This window comes from Brachionichthys hirsutus, chromosome 23, assembly GCF_040956055.1.
Source record: "Brachionichthys hirsutus isolate HB-005 chromosome 23, CSIRO-AGI_Bhir_v1, whole genome shotgun sequence".
NCBI lineage: Eukaryota > Metazoa > Chordata > Actinopteri > Lophiiformes > Brachionichthyidae > Brachionichthys > Brachionichthys hirsutus.
This window is the reverse complement of record NC_090919.1, coordinates 2,810,789-2,836,575: the sequence shown is the minus strand read 5'-3', so window position 1 is coordinate 2,836,575 and position 25,787 is coordinate 2,810,789. Positions and strand designations below refer to the sequence as shown.

Here is a 25,787-nt window from a genome sequence, read left to right as displayed (position 1 = left end):
AATGCAGCCATTAATGGAAAGTATTGATTATTTGTGTTGTTTTCAGATTATTCTATTTCAGGTATCAGATCATCGATGGAAAAGTCATGTTGAACGTGTTCATGAAAAGAGCTTCGATCAGTTTAATAAAGGACGTATTTATTCTACAAAATGTTCAGAGAAGGAAAAAGTGATGTGGCCCTCACAGGAAAAAGTTTGGGGACCCCTGCTCTACTGCATGTAAGTTTTATTAGTTATATAATCATTCATTTGGAGCTGCAGGAGTGGCTTCACGTCATCACAGCCAGTCTCCGGCCTTGTAAAGACGCAGGGACATTCAATTTAAAATGCAAAATAATTTATAGTTTATTTTTCTGCTGGGAAAAGATAAAAGGATTCCAGTGCATTTTGCTCATTCACTTCTTTCTTATCAGAAACAATTCTTAAATAATAGAACCAGCAAGCAAAATTATTATTATTATTACCATTACTATCATTGCACTTATTGTTATAGAAATAGTGCTGACACGTTACAAGCTAACTATAAGATAGCATTAGCAAGTAAACAACATGCAGCAACCCAGGTGAAGAGAAATCCTGGATCACATGGCCTCCTTGATGAGAACGGAGAGTCTTCGGAGAGCCTGAGGAGAGATTCGGGTGAGATTAGAGTCTCTGGAGGTGTGTGTGTGTGTGTGTGTGCGTGCGTGTGTGTACCTCCTCCATCTGTTCTGGTGTGGAGAGAGAGAAAGCGGCCCTGACGTATGGACACGGGTCACCGCTGTTGATCATGAAGACGCTTCCAGGAACCAGCAGCACCTTTAGCGCCCCCCCCCCCAGGCAAATATATATATATATAGCTAAACACGAGTTTCCAAAACAATGTCAAACTTAAACTGTTACAGCTTTGAATCACTGGAAAACAATCGAGAGACACGATTTCTGTTTGACTTCACTCCCACCATCTGAAACGTTGGTTTCAGGTAACCTGGACAACGCCCACTTCGGAAAGGCCTGATCCCCAACCCAAATCATGCACAACAGGGATTCACAAACTGACCTCCTTCTCCAAGGCTTTCTTCACGATCAGCTGGTGCGTATCAGCCACGCCCTTTAGTTTAATCCACAGGAACATGCCTGCGGTCGGCGTGTGCCAGTCTGCAACATCTGGAGACGCGCAGACAAGTAAACGCAAGCCGCGTGGTTCGTCAAACGACTCAGCATTGTTTCCTCAGTCTTTACTGTTGTTCTGTGTGAACGAGGTCTTAAGGTGTAGTTCTTTAAATGGCCACAAGGCGGCGGCCAGAAAAAACAAACAAATTGAATGATTATTGTTGTTAATGTTGCATTCTTTTTTTTCCCCGTTAAATGTAACGCTGTCTACTATTTTAATTCTACCATTGTCATGCTGGCCATTGCTAATTTGAATTAAACACTTTCCCAAGCTTATTTACGTGACATATTTGCAGACCTTCCGTCCTCAGGCCGTGTTTTCCTGCCCTTTTGACCACAAACCTTTGAGCCAGTTTTCCGCGGAGCTGATCATGGCATCGCGTTGGTTCCTGTAAAACTCAATCACCCTGCAAAAAGGAAAAAAAAACAATCCGTTTCACGCATCGCCGCGAAGGCCGTCTCACTCCGACCGCTCCGATTTCAAACGTCGACGTACCCGTCTACGTGTCGGAGGAAACCCTCTTGGCCCCAGCTGTGCAACAGCTCAGACACCATGAGCTGACAGGAAGCACCAAAAATCACCGTCATAAAGGGGTCCGATCCAGAACCAGGTCAGAAAAAAATAATGACATTTTCGCATTGGAACAAGACACTCCCCCCCCCCCCCCCCCCACCTGCGTGAAGGTGCTCGTGTGCATCGTGGAGGCCTGGATGTGCAGCACCACCCTGTCAACCAGCGGTTTTGGGCCGGTCACAAAACCGATTCTGAGTCTGAAACACACACATAACAAAGTCGCCCTCCCGAGTCAGCGGGACACGCCCACGAGGACTTGTATCGTTTGTTCACTTAACAATGCGAAAATAACACAACGTAGAAAAGTCAACATCTTCTGTAAACATTTTGCCCTTTAAACGCGCTCGGCTGACTTGGCCAAAGACAATTAGTCTCGCTTCGATTCACACACACACACACACACACACACACACACACCCTGAGGAGAGGATCTTGGAGAAGGAGTCGGTCCTGATGATCCTCCCATCGACATCCATGGAGAGAAACGTCGGAGCCCAGGGCTGCAAAATGAAAGACGACACCGCGAAAGGATTTGACATTATTACGATAACGGATTTAAGTGTTTTATTTGAACCGTTTAAAAAAACAAAAAAAACAAATGCAAAACAAGAGCAAACTCTTTATTTATGCACCTTGTCAAACTGCAGGAAGTAGTACGGGTCGTCCTCGATGATGAGCATGTCGTACTGCCGGGCCAACTGTGAGGAGCGCGTCGGCGTGAAAGGAAGGCGATGCATAAATCAGACGGAGAGGGAATTAATTAAAAAAAAAAGGCACCAGAGTCCGTACTATGAGACAAACCTCGTACACTTCCTGCTTCCTGCGAGCCGTCATGGAGGCACCGGTGGGGTTCCCCCCGTTGGGGATGGTGTACAGGACCCTGGGGGCGGTGCTGCCGGGCTTACAGACCTCCGAGGGATCCCAGCGACTTAAAATCTTCCTCAGAGCGACGGGTATCATGCCATGCTGATCGCTGGGAACGCTGATTAAGTTGCAGCCGAGCGGCCGGAGCTGCAGAGGGAAAAGGAGGACGTCAGCGTCTCGGAGGGTTTTTACAGAAACGCCCCCCCCCCCCCACCACAAAAAAAAATCCTCTCACCGCTGCCAGCGTGCCCGGGTACGTGGGCGCATCCAGCAGCACGTTGTCTCCAGGATTTACCAGCATCTCAAAGACCTGAAGTCCAAAAAAAAACAGGAAGATGATCTCATGCAAGAAGTAGAAAATAAAAATAAAAGGCCGTGCTGATGTTGGCAGGACCTTAGAGAGCCCCTCCTGGCTGCCCGTCGTCACACACATGTCCATCTGGCCGTTCTCGGGGGTGTAGCCGACGGTCGGCGGGCCGTGGAGGTTCTTCTGCAGGGTCTTCATCCACGCCAGCAGCTCCGGGAGGCTAAAACAGAACGGGCAGCGTTAGCCTTCAAGACGCTACAGCAGGATTCGCTCTCCATCGGCGCGGCTCGATCCGTCACCCGCTAGAAGCAGAGTACTGCAGAGCCCTCTTCATCATCGCCTCGTTGAAGACGATGGCGGGTCCATTCTTCACCTCGATGGTGGTCGACTCGAAAGGGAAAGTGTTGGGGTTGGGTGCGCCGCCGGCCAAAGAGATCAGGGTCGGGGGCGACCGCTGCTGCAGCTCGGCTAAACGCAGGCGGGAGAAGAGGTGATGAGAGGCAAACACAAACCTGCACTCCAGTTGGAAATTTGGGATAAATTTGCAAATCAAAAAACATTTTTTGTCCACCTACGTTGCACATATTAATTGCCTTAGTAATTTATTGTCATCCAGTGGGGTAATTTATTTTAGATTAATTGTTAGCTTGCATCGGCGGTGTAAAATCATTTTATTTTTGTTTTTCTAATGTTACGTTGCATCAATTGAGTTATTGAATATTGGTTTTATTTTTATTTGTATTGTTAAATTTGTATTGTTAATTGTGGATGATTTATGCACGGAGGACTTTCAACGGAAACAAGCCCGCAAGGGCTTCTTTGAAATGCTCCTCTTAGACAGGATGTTTGACGTTATTTGTACTGTAATACATGCTACTGTGTGACTGTACTTGTACTCTAACATTCTATCTAATAAATATATTCAGAGACAAGATGTTTTTAAATACTTGCTACGTGGAATTTTTCACATATGAATGCAAAAAAAATGAATCAAATGTTTGTACTTATTTATTTATTGTGACGTAGGTATAGCAGCGAAACACACACTCACTCAGCACTCGGATGGGGGAGGGTCTTCTGGCTGCGCTGACGGCTGTCAGGAACCGAGAGTACTTCATGATCCCTGTGAGAATCAGAAATATCAACACCAGTCGGGGACGAAGTGCATTATGCCGCGTTCAAGAGCTTCCGACGTGGTATCTGTGTTTAAACGGTTTATATTTTCATTTTTTAAACTGCCTGCTCGTAATTACTGTGATTTTCGGATAAATAAGTAGGCTAGACAATTTAATTTAAACTGTGCTAAAAATATATATATATTTTTTTAAACAGGCAAAAGGCATGGACTGACACAAATCGGTGAATCGACCGTACCTTGCGTATCTCGTACACACCGAGAGAAGTGGCGTCCTTCACGCGAACTACAATACCCAGCTCGTAACACAATGAAACGCAGCGATGGCGAACGATTCCGTCTGTCGATCCTGATCAAATGGCGTCGCTTACATTTTCGGAAAGTTAATAAGTTACACTAGTCACCAAACATGACATCCCCTTCGGTTAAAAACTGTTTTTTAATTACTTCGCCCACCGCCAGAGGGCGTTTACTGCAGCCAACAATGCTCAAGGCAACCGGAAGGACGAATGACAACTTCCGTGTTGACAGTGTAAGCGCAGTGTTGCTAAACTAATGTTTAGTGCAGTTACGCGATTTTTACAGCCAGAATTTTTCTAGCTAGGTTGTTTTCGTTTAGAAAACACAATTGCGTAATCGGAATTGCAGTTCTAACAGCTGTACAATTCGAATGTGTGCTATTTAGGGTAATGCGTGCTAGCAACCTGCTAGCTCCGTAGGGTATCGTTCGAGTTAAAGCCTGTACCTTCGTTCATATTAATGTTATTTAAGTTACTAAATTAATATGCGAAACAATAGGATATAAAAAAGCACATCGCAGTCAAGCTAAATATTAAAACGGGAGGTTGTTTGTGTCAAAATCGACCTAAACGCCGTCTTTAATGCTCGTGTTCTACTAAATTAAGGTTATTTTTTTATTGACTTGTATCCGGTTCAGTTCTATGTACCAGTAGTCTCAGGATTTTTGCTGTTATGGCTGCTGCAAACTGACTTTCTTTCATTTAGAATTTATATATATTTTTTGTCGTGTCAATGGGGAAAAGAAAAGACATGATTTACCCCAGATTTCCCGGTGAGTACGTAAGATTATTGGCAAATAATCATTTAGATCTTGTTGAATGGGATGAACAATGCCACGATGGATAACAAGTCCGAGTTTCTTTGCTCACCCTGCAGGTGAAGGCAGTTCTAGCTTGCACAGAGTTCACAAGCAGAAACACAAGAAACACAAGAAGCACAAACGGAAGCACCACAGCTTCGTCGAGGCCCCGGAGCCTGAACCCGTCATTATCCCTCGACCACCTCCACAGCTCCGACTTAAGATCAAACTGGGGGGGCGGACGCTGGGGACAAAGAGGTGAGACTGGTTTGCACGTGAATCCTTCCACGTCTTTTTTTTTTTTGAGGAGGCGGTTTCACAGAAACCAGATCACAAAGTGTGTTCCCTCTTTTTTCCCTCCGTATCAGCGTTCCTACCTTCACTGTGCATCCCGGCGTGGCTTGCCCCCCTTCTCCCTTGATGATTATTCACAATGAAATTGACGACGACGACGACGACGAAGATGACGACGATGAGCCGTCCGTGCCTCTGGAGCAATATCGAGCCTGGCTGGGCAAGTTAAAAGTTTTAAAGAAAAGCATGGGTAGAGCCACGTGTACTGTTCTGTCAGAGCTCTTAATATTTATACCCTTGTCTTCTTATGCTTATTGCGTCTATTCTGTAATAGATGAAGACAGCAACGTGGCCACATCCCCTATGCCGGACATGGACTCAGATTCCATGCTGGGCGTGCCTGTGGATGAAGAGGAGCGGTGGCTGGATGCTCTGGAGAAAGGGGAGCTCGACGACAACGGAGAGTTAAAGAAGGAGGTCGACGAGTCTCTGCTCACAGCCAGACAGGTGAGCAAGAAGGTCGTATTCTCCTGATTTAAAAAAATAAAAAAAACAACCCCATCATTGATTGCCTTCTGTCACTGATGATTAGAAAGCGCTGCTGCACAAGCAGCAGAGCCAGCCTCTCCTGGAACTCCCCATGGGCTACAAGGAGAAGGAGATGACTGCGGAGATGATGCAGAAGCGGGAGGAGCGAGCCAGAAAGAGACGCCTGCAGGCCGCCAAGAAGGCGGAAGAGAGCAAGAACCAGACAATCGAGAGGCTGACGAAAACCAGCAAAGCCAAAATTAAAAGCATGAGAGAGAGGAAATCCAGGCAGAGCCAGTGTCCTATGATCCGGTACAGCGACTCCGTGCAGGGCGTGGCCATCTCCTTCCCCAGAGGGGTCGCTGCTCCGGCCCCGGCGCCTCCCCGCCCTCAACCGGCGGCGCCGAAGAACTGCGGGGTCGACGGCTGCAACAACCTGAGAAAGTACTCCTGTTCAAAGACCGGGGTCCCGCTCTGCAGCCTGGAGTGTTATAAGAGGAACCTGCTGCTTGTTCAGAGCGAAGCCTGAGCATTATGGGATGCAAACCAATGCAATGACGTGTACATTTCAGTGGTTGGGCCGTGAATCATTATTTCAGCAATGCTAATGTACAGTTTAGAATCCGCATCTCTGTCAAACACGAATATTACCGAACAATTTTTTATTTTGTCGTAAATGTAAAAGATGACATAAAAAAAGCCTTCAACAAGCAAATGTGTTTCTGAATAAATAAGAGACCGTTTAGTTTCATTAATATTAATGTTTATTTTTGTAACAAATGACTCCATACAAACTGTACATCTTTAATTAAATAGTGAATCTAAACTCTGCGTGCGACCTGTAAGAATTGTCGGTGCGGCGCTGTGAGCAGCAGCGTTCTGATTTTAAACCGGTCCAGATTAGCACAAACTGGATTATTTTGTCTTGAGGTATTCAGTGGCTTTCAAGCTACACAAAAGAACACGTCTGAGCCTGGTCCCGGCTTCTCATCGCTCTAAGAGCCGCTGACTGATTCATGTTAGTCTAAAACCGTTAGCATGAAAGAATAAGGACGATGGATTTCAAATCCTCGGTTTGTGTTTCTGAGCTCAAGGAGTGCGTCACAATGCCAAACCGAAGGAGAGCCTGAAGGCCATCTCCACGGGAACCTCTGCCACAGAGTCATGGAAGCACACGTAGAACTCCTGAGGGACGGGTTCGAGCAGCATCCGCCTGAAAGAACAAAAAGCAAACATCTCCATGAGCGCAGGACAAAATCTCAAGGCCAGGCCTCCGTTTCCTGAGGAGAAGACTTAAAATATAATATTCCAGAATGTGGATTTAAAAGTCAGACTGATGAGAAGGGAAGCCGGCTCTTACCCTATGACCCAGTAAGTCATGGTGGGAGCAGGTTTCCTCTGCTCGGTCCAGGTCTCTGGTTTACACTGGAACAGAACCCCGTGTTCCTTCACCGGACCCAGACCCCAACCTCCCCCTTGAGGCCTATCTGCCGCCCGACGACCCTGCGGGACAGGAAGTTACGGTCACATGACAAGGGATGATTGTCTCGTGAAGCTAGGCCGGATTTAGGGTCGGACGTTGCCCCCCCCCCCACCCTGGCCGGCAGGCTCTGCTGAAACGCGGCCCGTATGGAGAGGCAGCAGTGGTGGAAGTTGCGGATGAGCTGCGGGTGGATGGCGCCGCTGAGCTGAGCCACCTCTCTGTGAGTCGGAGCGATGAAGATCCCCTGAACCGTTTCCATCAGGACGTAATGGAACAAGGTGTTCTCGGCCCCCGAGGTCAGTCTGTCGAGACGCCGGACAGAATGGACCGATCATTTTACAGTCTCTGAAATGACACGGGGGGGGGGGGGGGCTGGCCTTGAGAAGGAGGACCCACTTCGTGGCGTAATACGTCTCCTCGGCCTCCTTTTCAGTCGGCGTCTTCTTCGGGGTGCCCGGGTAGAACGGGTTTGGGTTCTTCATCCGGGGCATCTGATGGTCAGAACGTTTCATCATTAAAAAGGCGGCGCTTTGTTCTTCCCCTGAAACTGCAGGTCAACGCAGCTAACTGTACCTTGAAGAGGCCCCCGCTGCCTCCACTCCCACCAGACCCTCTGGACCCCAGGGAGTCCCGCCGCCCCCCCAATTTCCTCGCAGAGTCTGGCGTCGAACGCGGACTGAGGCCCGGCAGCCATGACGGTCCAGCACCGGCGTCCGCCTGTCCTTCCCCCCCGCTGTCTGACACGCTCCTCTGGGGGCTGGACCTCCGGGCCTTCTCCCCGAACAGGCTGCGGCCTCTGGAGCCCGCGACCGTCCCGGCTAGTCTGCTCAGGATGGGGGAGGAAGAGGCCAGGTGGTCCAGGCGGTCGCGGGCGGTGGCGGCGGCGGCGGGGAGGAACCAATCGGCGCAGGACAGGCAGGGAGTGGGAGGAGCATTCAGACGGGCCTCCATACCGGGCTCTAACACCTCGAGCTGCAGCAGCGTGGCTTTCACCTGGATGAGAAACACTTGATTCAACGTGATTCTAACTTTCCGGTTCTCTCGATTGCAAAACGGCAACTTTGAGGTGTCGGATTTCACCTGATCTACGTAAACACAGTCCGGTCCCGGAGCAGCCGAAGCTCGGGAAGCGCAGCCGGCGGCTTCCAACAGCACGCACTGCATGAAGTGTCTCTGCAGAGACAGGTAAACGCCATTAAGACCGCACCCATCCCCCGCTCGTCGGCTCGCCGCCTCACCAGCCCCACGATGAGGAGGAAGTGTCGCCCTCCTGGCTGGCTGTAGCCCGGCGCTGCGCTCCGATTGGCTCTCTGCTGGGGAAACACCTCCCTCCAGATGACCAGCTGACCCACCCTCTGCTCGGACGCCAGCGGGAGCAGGCAGTAGTGCTGGCAGTACAGGCACACGTCCAGAAGATCCTCTTTGGGCAGGTGATTGGCGATCAGGTAGGACTGGGAAGATAATTCAGACACAATCTTTAGGAAGCAAATGGAATTATTTTTTGAGTCTGTCTGAACTATGGGAAAACCAACCTTATAAAACAAACAGGAGCCGAGAATCACGTAGAGGCGCCTCAGGCCGAAGAAGTCCTCTGACTGAAGAACGGAAAAATAAAGGAAAACATCGGATAGCTATAATAAAATACTGGTTTTAGGTTATTTGTTTGATGTTGAGCGGAAATTATAACGTTTTCACCATTTCTCCAAAATCAGAAGACTCAAAATCCGACAGCACGGTGTCCACCTCCGTCTGTGGATTGAAGAAATAATACATTAGCGTTACTATTGGCATCAGAATAAAAAACAAATCTGGGTTTTTGTCATGTGTGCAAGGAATTATCATTATTTGTATGAACTCAAAATATTAATGAAAGCTGTTGAATCTGACGTCAGGAGTCCACGCTGTGTGTGTTGTTTTCAACAGTGAACACCAGAGGGCGCCATAGCCAAACCAATATTCATACTTTGATAAAGACTTTATCAAAGTAACACAGATGCCAAAAAACCTTGATTTCTGCAGGCAATGTCAGCCACCGGACCGCCGGCAGTCCGTCCAGGAAAAGAGTCCCCGAGACGTCGGGGGACGGGGACGCCGAGGAGCCGTCCCTCAGGCGGGACGGCTGGATGAGCTGCTGGAAGAACAGGCAGAAGAAATGGTCCAACCTGGGAGCATGGCCCCCCCCGCAGAAGGCGCTGAGGACAAAAAAAAAAAAAGAAACAGAAGGGAAAGATTCATTCAAATCCAGCCGGCGCTTCACATTGGTGAATAACTAATAACAAAAATGGCGCCGGCCTGACCAACCTGTCCAAAGAGCCGTACATCACTTTCAGTGTCCGGACTACGTTTCCCACCACCGACTGCAGGTACAGCAGGGGGACCCTGGAGTGAAATGGAAAAACCATGAAATGAATGACAACCCGGATCGAATCCAGCTTCACGCTAGGAAAATGTAGTAGCCCCCCCCCCCCCCCCCCCAGCGTCATGTTGCGTAATGATTAGCATTATCGCTGCAGGAGTTATCTCTGGATGAATTCGTTTGAGACCCCCCCCCCCCCACCTCTCAGCAGGAAGGCCGACGACGAGCAGGTTGCTGCTTTCCTTCCAGTAGCCCACGTGAACCAGACGCTTCCCAAGCAGCAGAGAAGAACTGCAGGAGAGAGGACGAAAGCATCAGGACGGTTCGTTCCCGACACCCCCAGATTGCCCATCTGTCGCAAACTACAATGGGATTGGTTACATGGAGGCCCTTCTTTGCGTGTACGTGTGAATTAAATAATAATCATAATAATAATAACTGCACTGAATGAAGCCGCATCCTTTTTTTAGAGCGTTGTAGAAACATTTGACCTCTTGGTCGCTGCCGAGGTCTGAAGGCTTCTTACCTGATGATCTGGCCTCCAGTGACGTTCTCCAGCATGTCGCACAGCGTGAGGAAGATCCCCCTCACCCCCCTCAGCTGGCGGGATGCATCAGACGCCGGGTACTGGTACAGGATCTCCTCCTGCAGACAGCCATAAAGAGATCGAGGGGGGCGGTGAAAATGGACGTCAGATAAATATAATAACACATCGTCCACCGACAGGAGGGTCGCTCCATTTTCCTGTAAGCGACAACCTGCAGCCGTTAAAACATCTCGTAATTCTGAAATCAGTTTGCCAACATTATTGCTTGAAGAGAAAAATGTTCACGTCCCTGGGTGGGCTCGAACCACCAACCGCCCGGTTAACAGCCGAACGCGCTAACCGATTGCGCCACAGAGACCGATACGAAGCCTGCTCGACCTGTAGAGTCTGACCCTTGTTCACGAAGCCTTGCACTAGCACAGCCAAACATATACAAGACGCAAAACACTTTGAATAAACACAAAAATAAAAGTAGCCATTGTAAGTAAATAAAAAATGTACTGGATCTATATATCATTTCCTAATTGCTTCTACACAAAAAATCTCACGACCCTGGATGCTTTCAAATCAAGCCAATCACAGAGCCTCGCATTTAGCAGAGTCACAATGCAAAAAAAAAAAAAAAACAATCGGCTGGTGAGTCAAACCCGAGCAGGAATACGAGGCTTTTAGCCAAAGCAATACGGTAAATCAGTTGCTGTTTTTACTCCAAACTGACCTCTTCTCTCTGAGAAGCCGAGTCCAGTTTAAGCGACAGGTACATGACAATGTGCGGGATGTGACCGATGGACATCTGAAGCTCAGCCGTGTCCTCCCCCCACAGCAGGCGCACGAGCTGGCTGACCGGCGGCGACGCCTTCATCTTGTGGGCCAGCGAAGCGTCGCTCGTACCGCCGCCGTCCGCCGGAGCCGCCGTCTCCAGCGTCAGCCTCACCTTCAAGGAGAGGATAAAAGCAAAAGGGCGGCGGGGAAGGAAGAAGATTTTTTTAAGACCTCGTGTCAAAAATGAGGTTTGAGCCAGATCTAATAAAACGCCTTCCATTTTTAAAGGATCAGTCACGAGTGACGACCCTGAAGCATCACGCCTCCGGAGGGCGTAATAACGTTTACTCTGCTCTTAACTTGAATTCGCCCGTCAACCGAGTCCCACTCGGAGTTTTGGTTCGTTTCTGCGCGATTAGTCTTGGCAACAAATCAAGCTCTCGTGTGTCTTGCTTTTTGGAAAATAAAAGTGTCAGGCTGTCCAGAAGGAGAGAAAACCTTTACAGATTAATTCATAAAAAATCTAAAAAAAAGTAAATAGATTTTGAGAAAGAAAAAAAAGCATCCTGACCCAACCACAGCATAAGAAATAACAGTGAACCGTGTCTGGGATTAAATTACAGCCAGACCTCAGCAACCCAAGGAAACATTGGGACGGCAGCAGGCGGTCCATTCTCTTACGTTCATGCTGTTTTTTTTGTTTTTTGACCTCCTCTAATAGGAAAGCAAAGCAGAAGCAAAAACAGAGCAGCATGGAGGACACATGCAGACAAGACGCACAAAGGGATGGGAAACTGTAACTTAAAGTCGATCATCTCAGTGAATCTAAAGCTAAACAGATGTGAGAACGAGCAGCCGGATCCTGAACGGGGAAGTGAACAAAGATCTCCGGCTGAAATCGTGGGTCAAGTTGAATTTATCTGAAGTCCCGGACGAGGAAGGCTCCGCTTATCTTTCCTATCCTTCGGGTCAGGACTAACATCAGAGGCACTGCCTGTACCCGACCTCAAACCAACCCGGAACCCCTCGGAACCGGTTTTAAGTTTTAATCTTTAACTGGACTTGCAAACAAAACACTGTTTTTTTTTCTTAAAGAACACAGAATGTGAAATATGCTGATGATTAAAACATAAAACACTCCACGACCGCGTTGATGTTTCCCCACACGTAGTCCAATTCCTAACTCCGGCATTGTTCAAGCTCAAAACGAAACCACATGTTCAGTTATCTGCGGCAGCCGGGCATCACCCAGCAGCTATTCTGGTTCTGCCCCCCCCCCCCCCCCACCACTTCTCACAAACAAATCACGTATTTTCCACATTATGCACTTCAATAAAGCCAGTCGCCAGTTAGTTAGCGTATTTTATTTAGGCTTTATTTAGCTTTCATCCCTCCCATGGAACAACACCATCTGCAACCAATCCCCCGCCCAACCCGTCCCATCAGGCCTGATGAACAGCGAGGACGTGGCGCAACCTCTCCGTATAGTTTCTGCTGTTTCAAGACCATAAATGCTTGTCAAAGAAAGAAAAAAAGCTAAGTGGGCAAGATTTAAGGCATTTGTGAAGAAAAAAATTCAACTTAAAAAAAAAAAAAACACAAATAGTGTGAAGGCTGTGTTCTGCTCTCAATCCTAGTATTTTTCAAACAAAAACAAAGATCCAGTTCCAGCGTTTTATCCGACCATCGCTCCCAGAATTCTCAAAGGTCTGTCAGCACTCACCACAAGCCGCCGTTCCTCCTCGCCCGGCGCCTGCGTCTGGGCTGCGGGCCACTTTCACCCAATTGTAGAGGTATTATTAAGAAGCAACGCTGGAAGACCATGAGATGTATCCTGCAGTGGACTTGAGCGAGCAAACGTTTCAGGCTACCATATCCCCAATTCTTCCACAATCACAAAGGATGTAGGAAATAGCTTTGGCTAGATTTAGCGGAAGACTCCAGATTCAGACATAAAACCCGGAAGGAAACTGATTTCCACTGGGTAAAGAGGCTAAAGGGGCTAAACGGCAGCACTTTCATCAAACAGAACAAGGATGCGGTTAGACTGTCTCTGGAATTCCCGTCTGTCGATGTCAGTCATGTGACACGCCCTCGTCGATTGATGCACACACATGAAAGAGGAGCAGGCGGCTGGAATAATATTATTAATATTTGTTCCTCCACACGTAATGAGTACTGTCTGCGTTCCCTCTGGGAGGGCCGGTACGAGGAAAACACATCCTCCAAAGACACACGGCACAAAAGAAAAGCATTCCGTCAGCCATATGGCTCTATTTCAGGTTCCTTGAAAGTCATCGTGGTGTCTGCGGACCCCCCAAAAAAAATCTACTTTGCTCTTTCACTACGTTATAATTTAGTTTCCGACTACATCGTCTAATCAGTCCGGTTTCCAATCCCGCAACAGTTTCCTGCGGCAAGCGAAAAGAAGAGTCGCATCGCCGTCCCGTCCGTCCGTCCGTCCGTCCTTTTTTTTGGCCATCGTCCTGCTCGTACTCTGTCATTTTCAAATTCCGACTTCTCCACGGTCTGCTATTTGGTGAAAATCCGCAACTGCATTTTCTTTAGCTGGCGATCAAAGGAGTAATTGAGGGTTTTCTAATGTTTAATGGCGCTGAATTCTGCGTTCTATTCACATTGCTGGCGCTTAAAAAAATGCACACAATGCTTTTAAGATGTATTTAATGGTCTGTCTTTTATTGTCCAAGTTTCCTCTTTGTGACTAGAACTAAATGTTTCCAAACAGAGTTTGAAGGCAAACTTATATTTAAAAAAAAAAAAGGGGTGTTTTAATGCTCCCCAGTCATTTTCAATCTTCACTAAATATGAATTCTAAACTGTGTCGAGAGAAAATGACACCAGTGGGCTTTTTTCTTCTGTGGTTTTACCCAAACTGACCTGCATTGGTCCCGGGATGCAGGACAGAACCCTCTCGATGTTCTCCGAGGTCACGTCCACGTCGTCCACTGCTACGAGCACATCACCTGAACAATTATAGAACCCAGTCAGGCGAATAGCAACGTTCCTCATCGGAGTGTAGGCCGGTGAAGAACTTCATCGAGCCAAGAAAAGTAGTCATTAAACATCCCGCACACATTTTAGCAAGAGTTTTTAACAGAGTGAAAGCTCTATTATTTCATAGCTACTATTGTTTCAATAAAATCAAAGCGCCATTAGGCGTTTTGGAGAACAAGCGAGTTTATGCAGCATTAACAAAAAAAAGAAAAACATCACGTCTCATTTGCAAAATTCATCTATAATATTCACATTGAAACCTGTGACTTAATATTTTATTATTATCACAATGTAGGGTTCCTTTTAAAAAGGTTACTACAGTGTGACCTCAAACTGCCAGATGCATCCTGGGAGATTGAAGGCAGATGCACTTGCTGGGAATATTGTCACTGGTTTGCAGAGCTCTTGACCTCTGCTGAAGTTTAGGGAACGATAGAGGAGTAGTAGATACTAGATATATATATAAAAAGCTAATAACAGAAGTTTTCTTTCCATCCCATAACTTGTGCATGACCTTGTAAGAAAGAGAACAGCCTAACCGGTGTACTATATACCAGAATATCTTAAGAATCCTCTTCAAACCTTTACAGGAAATCGTATTTATGCTTCGTGTTTGCATAAGAAATGAACCTAATAATATTCCGTCGCGTCAGACCGGAGCTCAGAACAGCTCCTCGTTGGACTTGTGTTCTTACCGATAAGGATTTGGCCACATTTGATGGCTGGACTGTTGGATATTAACCCATGAACGGACAGTCTTTCCTCCTGCCTGACCGCCGTCGGGCCTCCCTGCTCTCCGCTCCGGGAGCAGCGATGCACCAGCCCCAGCAGCGCCTCCAGCAGGCCCCCGCCTCCAGGGAGAGGCGTCGACAAACCCCCGAGACGTTTAGGGTTGAGATAGACGCAGATTTCCTTCAACTGCTGCTGCTGAACCGTCACACCTTGCCCCTGGCCCGGCTGGTTCTTCAGTATGGACGGCGGAGGCGCCGATAAAGTCGGGTTGTCGTTCCCGCCGTCCGTCCCTCCCGCTCGACGCCGAGACGGCCGGCGTTTTCTCCTCAGCATCCCGGCGAGCCTTTTGAGCGCCGTCTCGCCTTTGGCCTGCGAGCTGCGTCGTTGCTTCTTGTTTTGCTCCGTGATGATCTCCGCCTCGTTTTCCCTGAAGCGAACATGATTAGTGGAAACACCTTGACCGGCGGCGGCTTGGGCCAACGCGGCCTCCTCTTCGCCTTCGCTCAGCTCCAGGTAGAAAAGCTCGCCATTCTTCTGGATGTCATCCAGCCACTCAGGTTCCAAATCACTGACAAGCAACAAACAGCACGGTGAAGGGCACGAAACTGGGAAACAGGGGTTTAATAGTCCAGATGAGAGCTGCAATGCTTTTACCGTATGGGGTGATGTAATATCCAATACCCTCCGATATATTTTTTAACAGCTTTCTACTAGAAAAAGTACATTTTCTAAAGGAAATTAACAATAAGAGACTGCACTGTCTTGGCATCATACCCATTTAAACTAGTTATTTCTGTCTGAACTGTAATTACATTTGATGCATCTGCTTCTAATTCTCTTGTGTTCGTTTTGCCCACATGTATATGATATTATAAAACTACTACATGTACAAAATAGGATCATATGTTTGGCCAAAAAAGGCTGGAGGAAAGAGCTAGGCAGGTTTTGTTTTCCCTCCTTTCAAAATGGCTTCGACGAGCCTTGCGGGTAGGCCGCTTTGGACATGCCATCCTTACGTTTCCTCGGCAAAGGCTCGAAAACATACAATTATTTAAGGTTTGCCTCCCAAACTGGAAACACCCCCCCAAACAGCTATTGAAAACCATCAGGGAGGAGGTGGAAACCGGAAGGGGAGTCACTCCTTCTGGCGACAGCTAGCGACAGCTAGCGCCGAATAGCTCACTTTATTATCTTTTAGGTGTTTAAATGTCGGAGTCGTATTATCTTACTCTGAGTAGTCGGAGCTGCTGAAAGATTCACCGTCACTCGCGTTGTCGTGTTCGGCTCTATCTTCTTCCATTGGACCGGTACAAAACCCATTGGTCCGTTAACTCAACCGGCGGTACCGAACTAAACTTATTTTATATGACGTTTTTTTTTTTTTTTTATCCCGCCGTGCTATCAAGAAACTTGTCTTTTAAACTGCAACTTCTCACTAATCGAGCGGCGACGTTTCGGCGCCATTTTGAAGGCGTCGACGAGGTTCTTAGTGGTAGGTCTTGTCACGTGACGCAAAATGCGCGCCGTCTGATTGGTGGAAGGCGCGGTCGCTACTGACAACGCAAAAAGCCTTTATGAGCGGCGCGAGTTGCTGCGTGTTGTAGGAGGCAGGAAGAACCGCTTTACTAATGCAGTAACAACAACAACAACAACAACAACAACACACGCTCATATTATATTTACAGGAAACTTCCATTCAACATGGCCAGATTAAAATTAATGATTCACACTGGAAGCACACTTTAAATTGACTTCTGATTACCAGAGGAAGGTTAGTGGCAGTAATTATTTGTGTTGCTGGTTTTTAATCCGGTTTGTTGCCGGTTTTACTGACCTGTAGAGGAGAACGCTTCGAATAGAGTCGAAGTCCTCCAAATTTTCAGAAAATGAGGCTCCATCTAGAGAGACATTAAACATCATCTGACTTGCATGCCAGAAGCTCTACGTTAAATCCCAAAAGTTCCATAAAAAAAAAAAAAAAAAGTTTGTCCTCAATCACCGATAGAAATCCACATTAATCCTCTGCTTCCGACCGCAAGAACGCAAGAATGAGAGGGTTTAACAGCGACCCTGGGACCGGGAGGCATTGAATAGTGAACCTTTCAATGCCGAGAGGGGCGAGTAATCCCGGTGGTCTCCTTTATTTTACGTTCTGAGCGTTTCTCCAGGACACCGGATCGGAATTTATCCCCGCGGTCGTCTTGGCAGGTGGAGTCAATGCCCGCCTACTGCAGCGACCAGCAGAGAAAGAGCTGAGCGTTGAAAGTTACATATATATAAAAAAGAACCTGGAGGAATTAGATTACTTGGAAATAAACCTCAAATAGAGTTGTTGACATATTTTCGCTCTTAACACTATACTACTATTTTTGGGGTCAGTTTGATGTTTATATTTAATCAATAATAATTCACCTTTTTTCTTCATAGTTCATGACTCTTCCTAATTTGATGGATAAAAGTGATTTTTTAAATCCATTTTCAACGTTAAAATGTAATATTTTTTCCAGACGTCATTCAATGGAGCACCCTGCGAGCTTTATATTTATTTTAAACATAGATTCACCACCACTCTGATCATACCTCTCCCCTCAAAGCCTCCGTAGGAAGCAGTGAACGGTCATCAAGAGCAGTGAGCGGATGACAGAAGTCATTACTCAAAGCCAGCTTCGCGCTCAGAGAGAAGTATCGCAACTCTTCATCGTGGTTAGCGAGACCAATCACTTTAGAAACACATTTCTCCAGTCAGAAACTATAGAAATGATCCCTGAAAGTATAGTCTTAACGTTACAGCGGGCGGCCCGGGGTATTAGTCTAACGCTCCCAGCCCCCGCTGTCACGGTGCGCGTCACCGAACGTCGGAGAATAGATGTTTGCGTCGACAGAAAAGTAAAGGATGACTGAAAACAACGGATAAACATGACGCCTTTCGTCAAAACCAAAGTGTTTATCTGCTGAAAAAATTTAATTAAGCATAAAATCCTTATAAATTGCTCTTGTTATCTTTATACACCAACCGTGAAAATTAAAAGTGAATCGGAGTTAATGTGCATTTTTAATTGATTTTTGACTCCATAAATGGGTTTTCAATGTTAAAATGTAATATTTTTTCCTGACCTCATTCTGGATCAGATCCAAAAGACATTTTGCATGATAGTGCGTATCGGAACCCCCCTTTTTTTACTGTGATTATTTGTGAGTGAATTGAATGCATATTTTACACGATATGATTAGTACTTTTAAAGCCTCTGCGTTGTTCATTCTAAATCATTATGAGACTTCTTAAATGAACAAATGAGCTTGCGCTCTAACTTCAATGTCGCAGTCTCTATTACAATTCCTCGTGCTCTATCTCTAATGATCTTGTGCCCCCTACTGGTCACATAGTACATCACACTACATATCGAGACCGCCTCCATTATGTCTCTGACACGACAAAACTCGGGAACTACTTTCTTTAAATATATTTGAGACAAAATGTGTTTAATCTTTGAGCATAACAAGAAAAATAAGAGCCGTAACGGGTCAACAGATCTTGCATCACTGTATTCCAGCGCTTCAGCAGAGCTTTATATTTATTTTAAACATAGATTCACCACCACTCTGATCATACCTCTCCCCTCAAAGCCTCCGTAGGAAGCAGTGAACGGTCATCAAGAGCAGCGAGCGGATGACAGAAGTCATTACTCAAAGCCAGCTTCGCGCTCAGAGAGAAGTATCGCAACTCTTCATCGTGGTTAGCGAGACCAATCACTTTAGAAACACATTTCTCCAGTCAGAAACTATAGAAATGATCCCTGAAAGTATAGTCTTAACGTTAGAGCGGGCGGCCCGTGGTATTAGTCTAACGCTCCCAGCCCCCGCTGTCACGGTGCGCGTCACCGAACGTCGGAGAATAGATGTTTGCGTCGACAGAAAAGTAAAGGATGACTGAAAACAGCGGATAAACATGACGCCTTTCGTCAAAACCAAAGTTTATCTGCTGAAAAAATGTAATTAAGCATAAAATCATTATAAATTGTTCTTGTTATCTTTATACACCAACCGTGAAAATTAAAAGTGAATCGGAGTTAATGTGTATTTTTAATTGATTTTTGACTCCATAAATGGGTTTTCAATGTTAAAATGTAATATTTTTTCCTGACCTCATTCTGGATCAGATCCAAAAGACATTTTGCATGATAGTGCGTATCGGAACCCCCCTTTTTTTACTGTGATTATTTGTGAGTGAATTGAATGCATATTTTACACGATATGATTATTATTGTTATTATTTTTAAAGCCCCTGTGTTGTTCATCTTAAATCATTATGATACTTCTTAAATGAACAAATGAGCTTGCGCTCTAACTTTAACGTCGCAGTCTCTATTACAATTCCTCGTGCTCTATCTCTAATGATCTTGTGCCCCCTACTGGTCACACAGTATATCACACTACATCAAGACAGCCTCCGTCTATCTCTAATGATCTTGTGCCCTTTGTTGGTCACATAGTATATCACACTACATATCGAGACAGCCTCCATTATGTCTCTGACACGACAAAACTCGGGAACTACTTTCTTTAAATATATTAGAGATAAAATGTCTTTAATCTTTGAGTATAACAAGAGAAATAAGAACCGCAATGCGTCAACAGATCTTGCATCACTGTATTCCAGCGTTCTAGCAGAGCCTTACATTTCTTTTAAACATAGATTCACCACCACTCTGATCATACCTCTCCCCTCAAAGCCTCCGTAGGAAGCAGTGAACGGTCATCAAGGGCAGTGAGCGGATGACAGAAGTCATTACTCAAAGCCAGCTTCGCGCTCAGAGAGAAGTATCGCAACTCTTCATCGTGGTTAGCGAGACCAATCACTTTAGAAACACATTTCTCCAGTCAGAAACTATAGAAATGATCCCTGAAAGTATAGTCTTAACGTTAAAGCGGGCGGCCCGGGGTATTAGTCTAACGCTCCCAGCCCCCGCTGTCACGGTGCGCGTCACCGAACGTCGGAGAATATATGTTTGCGTCGACATAAACGTTAAGGATGACAGAAAACAACGGATAAACATGGCGCCTTTCGTCAAAACCAAAGTGTTTATCTGCTGAAAAAATGTAATTAAGCATAAAATCATTATAAATTGTTCTTGTTATCTTTATACACCAACCGTGAAAATTATAAGTGAATCGGAGTTAATGTGTATTTTTAATTGATTTTTGACTCCATAAATGGGTTTTCATTGTTAAAATGTAATATTTTTTCCTGACCGCATTCTGGATCAGATCCAAAAGACATTTTGCATGATAGTGCGTATCGGACCCCCCCCTTTTTTTTACTGTGATTATTTGTGAGTGAATTGAATGCATATTTTACACGATATGATTATTATTGTTATTATTTTTAAAGCCCCTGTGTTGTTCATCTTAAATCATTATGAGACTTTTTAAATGAACAAATGAGCTTGCGCTCTAACTTTAATGTCGCAGTCTCTATTACAATTCCTCGTGCTCTATCTCTAATGATCTTGTGCCCCCTACTGGTCACACAGTATATCACACTACATCAAGACAGCCTCCGTCTATCTCTAATGATCTTGTGCCCTTTGTTGGTCACATAGTATATCACACTACATATCGAGACAGCCTCCATTATGTGTCTGACACGACAAAACTTGGGAACTACTTTCTTCAAATATATTAGAGATAAAATGTCTTTAACCTTTGAGTATAACAAGAGAAATAAGAACCGTAACGCGTCAACAGATCTTGCATCACTGTATTCCAGCGTTCTAGCAGAGCCTTATATTTTTTTTAAACATAGATTCACCACCACTCTGATCATACCTCTCCCCTCAAAGCCTCCGTAGGAAGCTGTGAACGGTCATCAAGGGCAGTGAGCGGATGACAGAAGTCATTACTCAAAGCCAGCTTCGCGCTCAGAGAGAAGTATCGCAACTCTTCATCGTGGTTAGCGAGACCAATCACTTTAGAAACACATTTCTCCAGTCAGAAACTATAGAAATGATCCCTGAAAGTATAGTCTTAACGTTAAAGCGGGCGGCCCGTGGTATTAGTCTAACGCTCCCAGCCCCCGCTGTCACGGTGCGCGTCACCGAACGTCGGAGAATATATGTTTGCGTCGACAGAAAAGTAAAGGATGACAGAAAACAACGGATAAACATGACGCCTTTCGTCAAAACCAAAGTTTATCCGCTGAAAAAAAATAAAATAAGTATCTCTACAAAAGAAATACCCACAATGCTTCCTGGCGAAACCCTCCTCTTCTCGGTCTCTCATTGGTTGTTGGGATGGGACGTAGAAGCGCGTTAGCGTGAAATGCTAAGAGCAATAGAGGCTAAACGTTTGTTTTAAGATCAAATGTAATGTATTTAAGAGTTAAATACATTAACATTACATGAACTACATCGTGTTGTCATATATCGTGAAATATACACAATGATATAACGCAGGGAATGCCGAGAAAACTTAGATTTTAATAACAAGATTGTAGCAGTCCAACCGTGCAGCCACTTTTGTCTTCCGAGTACAAACATGATTACACAAGAGGTTCCTGTGTATCGTTCAAAACTGAAACTATCAAGAAAACGTTTGTCGTGACGAATGCAGCGCTTACACATCAATAAATTATCTTCTCTATATATAATTACAGGAAATATATTTTTTAGAATATATGAAAGTCAAACTCATCAGATAGTAAGGCATGAACAGAAATTAACATCTAATACCGCCATCTTCTGGTGGGAAACATAAACGACCTCATCGACCTTCCAGAAGATGTTTACCTGCATTTAAACGTCATGCAAAAGATAAGACAAAATACATTATAGACGAGCTATAACAAAATGTACCCAACCATGTTTATTTATGCCATCCTGTTTATTTACAATCATCCGAATGCCTCTTCTTGTGTCCCACCTTCTTTCATTTGTTTACTATGACGTCATCCACTTGCGCCGCTCACATGTTGGCAACTTTAAAGCGACGCAGATTTCGTTTATGGCGTGTATATCGCTCGCTTGTTGTTTTAAAAGTGTTATTTAATGTATTTTAGAATAATCTTGTTTTATTAAACCAGTTTATGTTATCATAGACATACAATTTGAATAAATGGTGGCAATTAAATGGCGACACACTTAAGGATTTACTCTTTTGATAAAGCATTTCCTTGTTAAGACCTCGACGGCGAGAAATAATTTTAGGCTTTGCACTAAAATCAGGAAAAACTCAACTTCACTTGGAACATATTCGCTCAAGTATGTCTGAAATCCAGACGAACGAAATTTCAGAAATGATGGATTTCCTTCAGATAAACTTGGAGACCGATGTCGGGGAATGCAGGCCAGGGAGAGAAGGGGAAGCTCATTCAGTAAGTGGACATAAAAACATGACGTGGGGATCAAGGCTCAAAGCATAATTCATTGTTCGATATGTCCAAAAACGGATTGATTAAATCAATATAAATTATTAACCATGTAAAATAACAATAATAATGACTTTCATTGGCAAAAGTTTGATAAAAGTTGGTTAAAACACAAAATGTTCACTGTTAAGTGCAGATTAGTCCCAATTGTTTCTTTTTGGGGGGTGAAAAGCTCATATCTCTAAAATGAAATGATTATAGTGTGTGTAAAATAAATCTTTTCCATCTTTTAAACAGAGGAATGTGTTGCGAAAACAGCGCAACTGGGAGAGGCAGCTGGCAGCAAAGAAAAGCAAGAGGAAAGAAGAGAAGCAAAGGAGAAAGCTCAACCATGAGCAGGAGGCCGGTAAATATCAAGTGAAGAGAGTCCAATCATAGTAGGTGATATTAGTTTATGTTCCACTTTAGAGCTTCAACAATCAGAAGACTCATTTTCCTCTGTTTTGTCTGACAGGTGCTCCTGGGCATCATACCCAGATTACCAAACGAGCCATGAAAGCGATCACCAGGGAGCGTTTAACCGAAGCTCAATCCACAGGGATCAAACTCTGCGTCGACCTGAGCATGACAGACAGCATGTCCGACAAGGCAGGTGCCAGATCTGTCCAAACAGCCTGTTCTGAAGAATTTCTACCTCCCGCTCTGCATTATTCCAGCTTAACCGAGTGTTTTTATTCCGGTTCAGGAAACAAGTCGACTCGCCGGCCAGTTGAGAAGGCTTTACGGTTCGAACAGGAAAGCGACGCGTCCGTTTCACCTCGTCCTGACGGAGCTGAGAGAGGACAGCCGCCTCTACAGAGAGTGCCTTCGAATGAACGACGGATTCCTGAACTACATGGTGATTGTTGTCGATTACATCCTGAGGACGAGCTATTTTAAATGTTATTTTAACCAAAAGAGTCACACAGACACACACACTGCTTTAAAATGTATTAGCAATACATAAAACTATTGAATTTTTCAGATCGAAATAACAGAAGAAAGCTGTCTGGGCCTTTTCCCTCCCGAAGCTGTTGTCTACCTCACGCCAGATGCTGATGAAGGTTTGTTTTAGTTGCATTTCATACAAAAAAAACCTTCCCAAATTGGACAATGTGCAGCAGGATAAGTTTAATGTCTATTTTTATTTGTACTCTTTCTTCTATTTCAGCTCTGCAAACCGTCGAGGCTGACAAGGTGTATGTTCTCGGAGGCCTTGTGGATGAGAGCGTTCAGAAGGTATTCCTCTCAAGAAGCTCCAGCAAACGGCAAAATTCAACACGACTTGTTTTCCAGGCCAAATTTAAATACAGCGTCTCTTGTCACTGATATCAGATAAAAAACCTTTTTTTTTTTTATATATACGTGATGTATTGGATTTCTATCAACGTTTTGAGCTCCTCCCCTGCAGAAGTTGAGCTTGTCGAGGGCCAGAGACCTGAGCGTCCGCACGGCGAGGCTGCCCATAGACGAGTTCATGGTGAAGAGAAACAACTCCAAGAATTTTCACTCAAAGATCCTGGCTGTTAATCAAGGCGAGTGAACCCCCCCCCCCTTCACTTTGGGAGGCGACTGAATCTGATCTATGTGTATATATATATATTTTTATTAACACCTTCCTCTGTCTGCAGTGTTTGACATCCTGTTGACCTTCTGCGTCACCGACAGTTGGGTAGAAGCCCTTCAGGCGGGGTTCCCTCGGGGCAAAGGTTATGTGGTCGCGCCGGAAGTCTCCCCAACGCCATCCTTCTAATTAACACAGAATGCGAAATGGAAAGTCATGTGACTTTAACTTCCTCCAGGATCCCCCCCCCCCCCAAGGGGCAGTCAGCAAGACAATTTTGAAGTGACTCTATAAAAAAATTATTTGGGTTTTGCCCAAAATTCGTTGGAAGTACTTGTTGAGTGTTATTTCCAGTTACCTAACTGAATCACAGCTTGGACTGGGCTAATTAGGCTGACCCCCCTCCCCCCTGGGGGGGTCACTGGGCGACGAGACAAGATGCAGAACCGGGTTTGGACTTATCTGAGATGAACAAACTTATACTTCTTGACTCATTCGTTTCTCCCACACAGATAAATCAATAATTCAAACAGTTCCATCAGGGTTAAATTAAAGCTGAAATATATTCCACCCGCTCAGCAACGTATTATTAAATGCAAGAAAGGCCACAGTTCACTTTTTTTTAAACGTTTATTTAGTCATGCTTAAAGCTTCACAGTAATAATAGCTTATTCAATTTATTTATTTTATTATTTTAATATATTTTGTTAAATGAAACTAAGAAAGAAGACTGTTAAAGTTGCACAAGCTGTTTAATCTTGCGTAATGCTTATATATAGTAAGTAGTAAGGCGGAGCGAGCTTCCACTGTCGCCATAGCGACGCGTCTGCGTTTTGCGTCATGTTCTTACAACTTGTTCTTCGGAAGCGCTCCTCCGCTCTGGAGTTGCTTCTGAAGAATGAAGCCGACGAGCTTCTTCACCCAGGATGAGCGAGGGTTCAGGCAGACCTTATCCCCGTTCGCCAGCCCGGCTCTGGACAAAAGGAAGGACAAACAGTTAAGAGACACGAGGAAGACGTGGCAGGACATCAGTGATCTAATAGACTAGAGGACTTACATGACCTCCGTGTCCGGACAATGGGGCCCTTCACTGTAGAGCTTGATGCTCCGGAGGGCTTCGGGAGGGATGATCCTCGATTCCACCTGCAGGCACCGACAGTGGGTGTTGTAGTCTCTGCTGATGGGCGGCATACCTGCGACAGAGGGCCAATCAGGAGGCAGATTCATTCAGAGAGAGGCTCGGCCCTCATGTAAAGTGTCAAGTTTTGGGCTTTTAAAATCATCAGTGCATTTAAAAAAATAAAAATAAATTACAAAAAATGAAACTTCTCCGAATGACTGCCCATCATCGTCCTCCCAAAGCCAGCCTGCAGGCGCTCTTACCGTTGATGAGGACGAGCAGGATGCCGAACAGGAGCAGGATGCAGAGCTTCATCTTGTGTGTCGAGTTCTTTCTCAGATGCATATCAAACAGCTATTGGCAGACTTTAAATACTCTCCAGGCGGCGGTCATGTGTTCGGTCGGGGATATTTGAGAGAGAAAAAAATAGTAGTATACGAGTGTGTTGGTTTCATTGTGCTGCGTTCACATGCGCAGCAGAAGGTAGGTCATGGGACGGTGGTGTTGTCAGGGGTCAAAGTAGAGGTTGCGCTGAGGTTTAGAGGCAACTTGTTGTCCCAGAAATGGATCACACAGACATCCATCCACCCGTCTGTCTGTCTGTCTGGGTTAGGGTTATAGACAATGGATGGCTTGGGGGGGGGGGGGGGGGGGGGAGACTTAACTCTGATGATCATAAAAGCTCTTTAACACCCAAAAATCGACCAAATCACTGAATTAAACTGATTATATTTAGTTGCGGCTTAAAACCAGACTTGTTTTTTAACAGCATGTAACAATAAAAAGCACTCAGACGGTGCCGACCACAGCCGAGACGTGCTGCTCACGTATGATTGAAGGCATGTCTTCATCA

General features: G+C 45.4%; 5 protein-coding genes and 5 non-coding genes across 10 annotated transcripts; 2 read left to right on the top strand and 8 right to left on the bottom strand.

The window, feature by feature from the left end:
- Positions 1-63: 63 nt before the first annotated feature.
- On the bottom strand, positions 64-4,453 carry aadat (aminoadipate aminotransferase). The gene is made up of 14 exons (XM_068755825.1): positions 4,272-4,453; positions 3,949-4,020; positions 3,197-3,365; positions 2,985-3,117; positions 2,826-2,900; positions 2,528-2,737; positions 2,359-2,424; positions 2,144-2,226; positions 1,827-1,923; positions 1,649-1,710; positions 1,495-1,559; positions 1,040-1,146; positions 697-798; positions 64-623 (listed from the first exon to the last, which is right to left on the bottom strand). Exons 2-14 carry the CDS (start codon positions 4,013-4,015, stop codon positions 582-584), a joined length of 1,278 nt encoding a protein of 425 aa, XP_068611926.1. The 5' UTR covers positions 4,016-4,020; positions 4,272-4,453; the 3' UTR covers positions 64-581.
- Positions 4,454-4,968: 515 nt separating this feature from the next.
- Positions 4,969-7,048, top strand: ino80b (INO80 complex subunit B). The gene is made up of 5 exons (XM_068755791.1): positions 4,969-5,104; positions 5,209-5,389; positions 5,500-5,645; positions 5,760-5,932; positions 6,018-7,048. Exons 1-5 carry the CDS (start codon positions 5,065-5,067, stop codon positions 6,480-6,482), a joined length of 1,005 nt encoding a protein of 334 aa, XP_068611892.1. The 5' UTR covers positions 4,969-5,064; the 3' UTR covers positions 6,483-7,048.
- Positions 7,049-7,053: 5 nt separating this feature from the next.
- Positions 7,054-16,768, bottom strand: intu (inturned planar cell polarity protein). Its single transcript, XM_068755790.1, is given in 17 exon segments — positions 7,054-7,189; positions 7,225-7,314; positions 7,316-7,456; positions 7,549-7,738; positions 7,833-7,927; positions 8,010-8,609; positions 8,675-8,887; positions 8,969-9,031; positions 9,132-9,185; positions 9,442-9,628; positions 9,738-9,815; positions 9,994-10,083; positions 10,319-10,437; positions 11,058-11,273; positions 14,000-14,085; positions 14,812-15,416; positions 16,683-16,768. Coding segments are annotated over 17 exon segments (3,048 nt in total). The 3' UTR covers position 7,054.
- Positions 10,624-10,697, bottom strand: trnan-guu (transfer RNA asparagine (anticodon GUU)). The gene has a single exon. It is a non-coding gene; the product is annotated as a tRNA-Asn (tRNA).
- A 644-nt stretch (positions 16,769-17,412) lies between the features above and the next one.
- Positions 17,413-17,628, bottom strand: LOC137911833 (small nucleolar RNA U3). Its single transcript, XR_011106150.1, has one exon. It is a non-coding gene; the product is annotated as a small nucleolar RNA U3 (small nucleolar RNA).
- Positions 17,629-18,442: 814 nt separating this feature from the next.
- Positions 18,443-18,658, bottom strand: LOC137911812 (small nucleolar RNA U3). Its single transcript, XR_011106130.1, has one exon. It is a non-coding gene; the product is annotated as a small nucleolar RNA U3 (small nucleolar RNA).
- Positions 18,659-19,548: 890 nt separating this feature from the next.
- LOC137911832 (small nucleolar RNA U3) lies at positions 19,549-19,764 on the bottom strand. Its single transcript, XR_011106149.1, has one exon. It is a non-coding gene; the product is annotated as a small nucleolar RNA U3 (small nucleolar RNA).
- Positions 19,765-20,658: 894 nt separating this feature from the next.
- Positions 20,659-20,874, bottom strand: LOC137911831 (small nucleolar RNA U3). The gene has a single exon (XR_011106148.1). It is a non-coding gene; the product is annotated as a small nucleolar RNA U3 (small nucleolar RNA).
- A 1,180-nt stretch (positions 20,875-22,054) lies between these two features.
- trmt10b (tRNA methyltransferase 10B) lies at positions 22,055-24,134 on the top strand. The gene is made up of 8 exons (XM_068755917.1): positions 22,055-22,217; positions 22,509-22,617; positions 22,726-22,859; positions 22,957-23,109; positions 23,236-23,314; positions 23,422-23,489; positions 23,662-23,785; positions 23,882-24,134. Exons 1-8 carry the CDS (start codon positions 22,107-22,109, stop codon positions 24,001-24,003), a joined length of 900 nt encoding a protein of 299 aa, XP_068612018.1. The 5' UTR covers positions 22,055-22,106; the 3' UTR covers positions 24,004-24,134.
- A 291-nt stretch (positions 24,135-24,425) lies between these two features.
- On the bottom strand, positions 24,426-25,310 carry cxcl19 (chemokine (C-X-C motif) ligand 19). The gene is made up of 3 exons (XM_068755916.1): positions 25,198-25,310; positions 24,872-25,007; positions 24,426-24,787 (listed from the first exon to the last, which is right to left on the bottom strand). The coding sequence occupies exons 1-3, from the start codon at positions 25,277-25,279 to the stop codon at positions 24,661-24,663; spliced, it is 345 nt and encodes a 114-aa protein (XP_068612017.1). The 5' UTR covers positions 25,280-25,310; the 3' UTR covers positions 24,426-24,660.
- Positions 25,311-25,787: the final 477 nt, after the last annotated feature.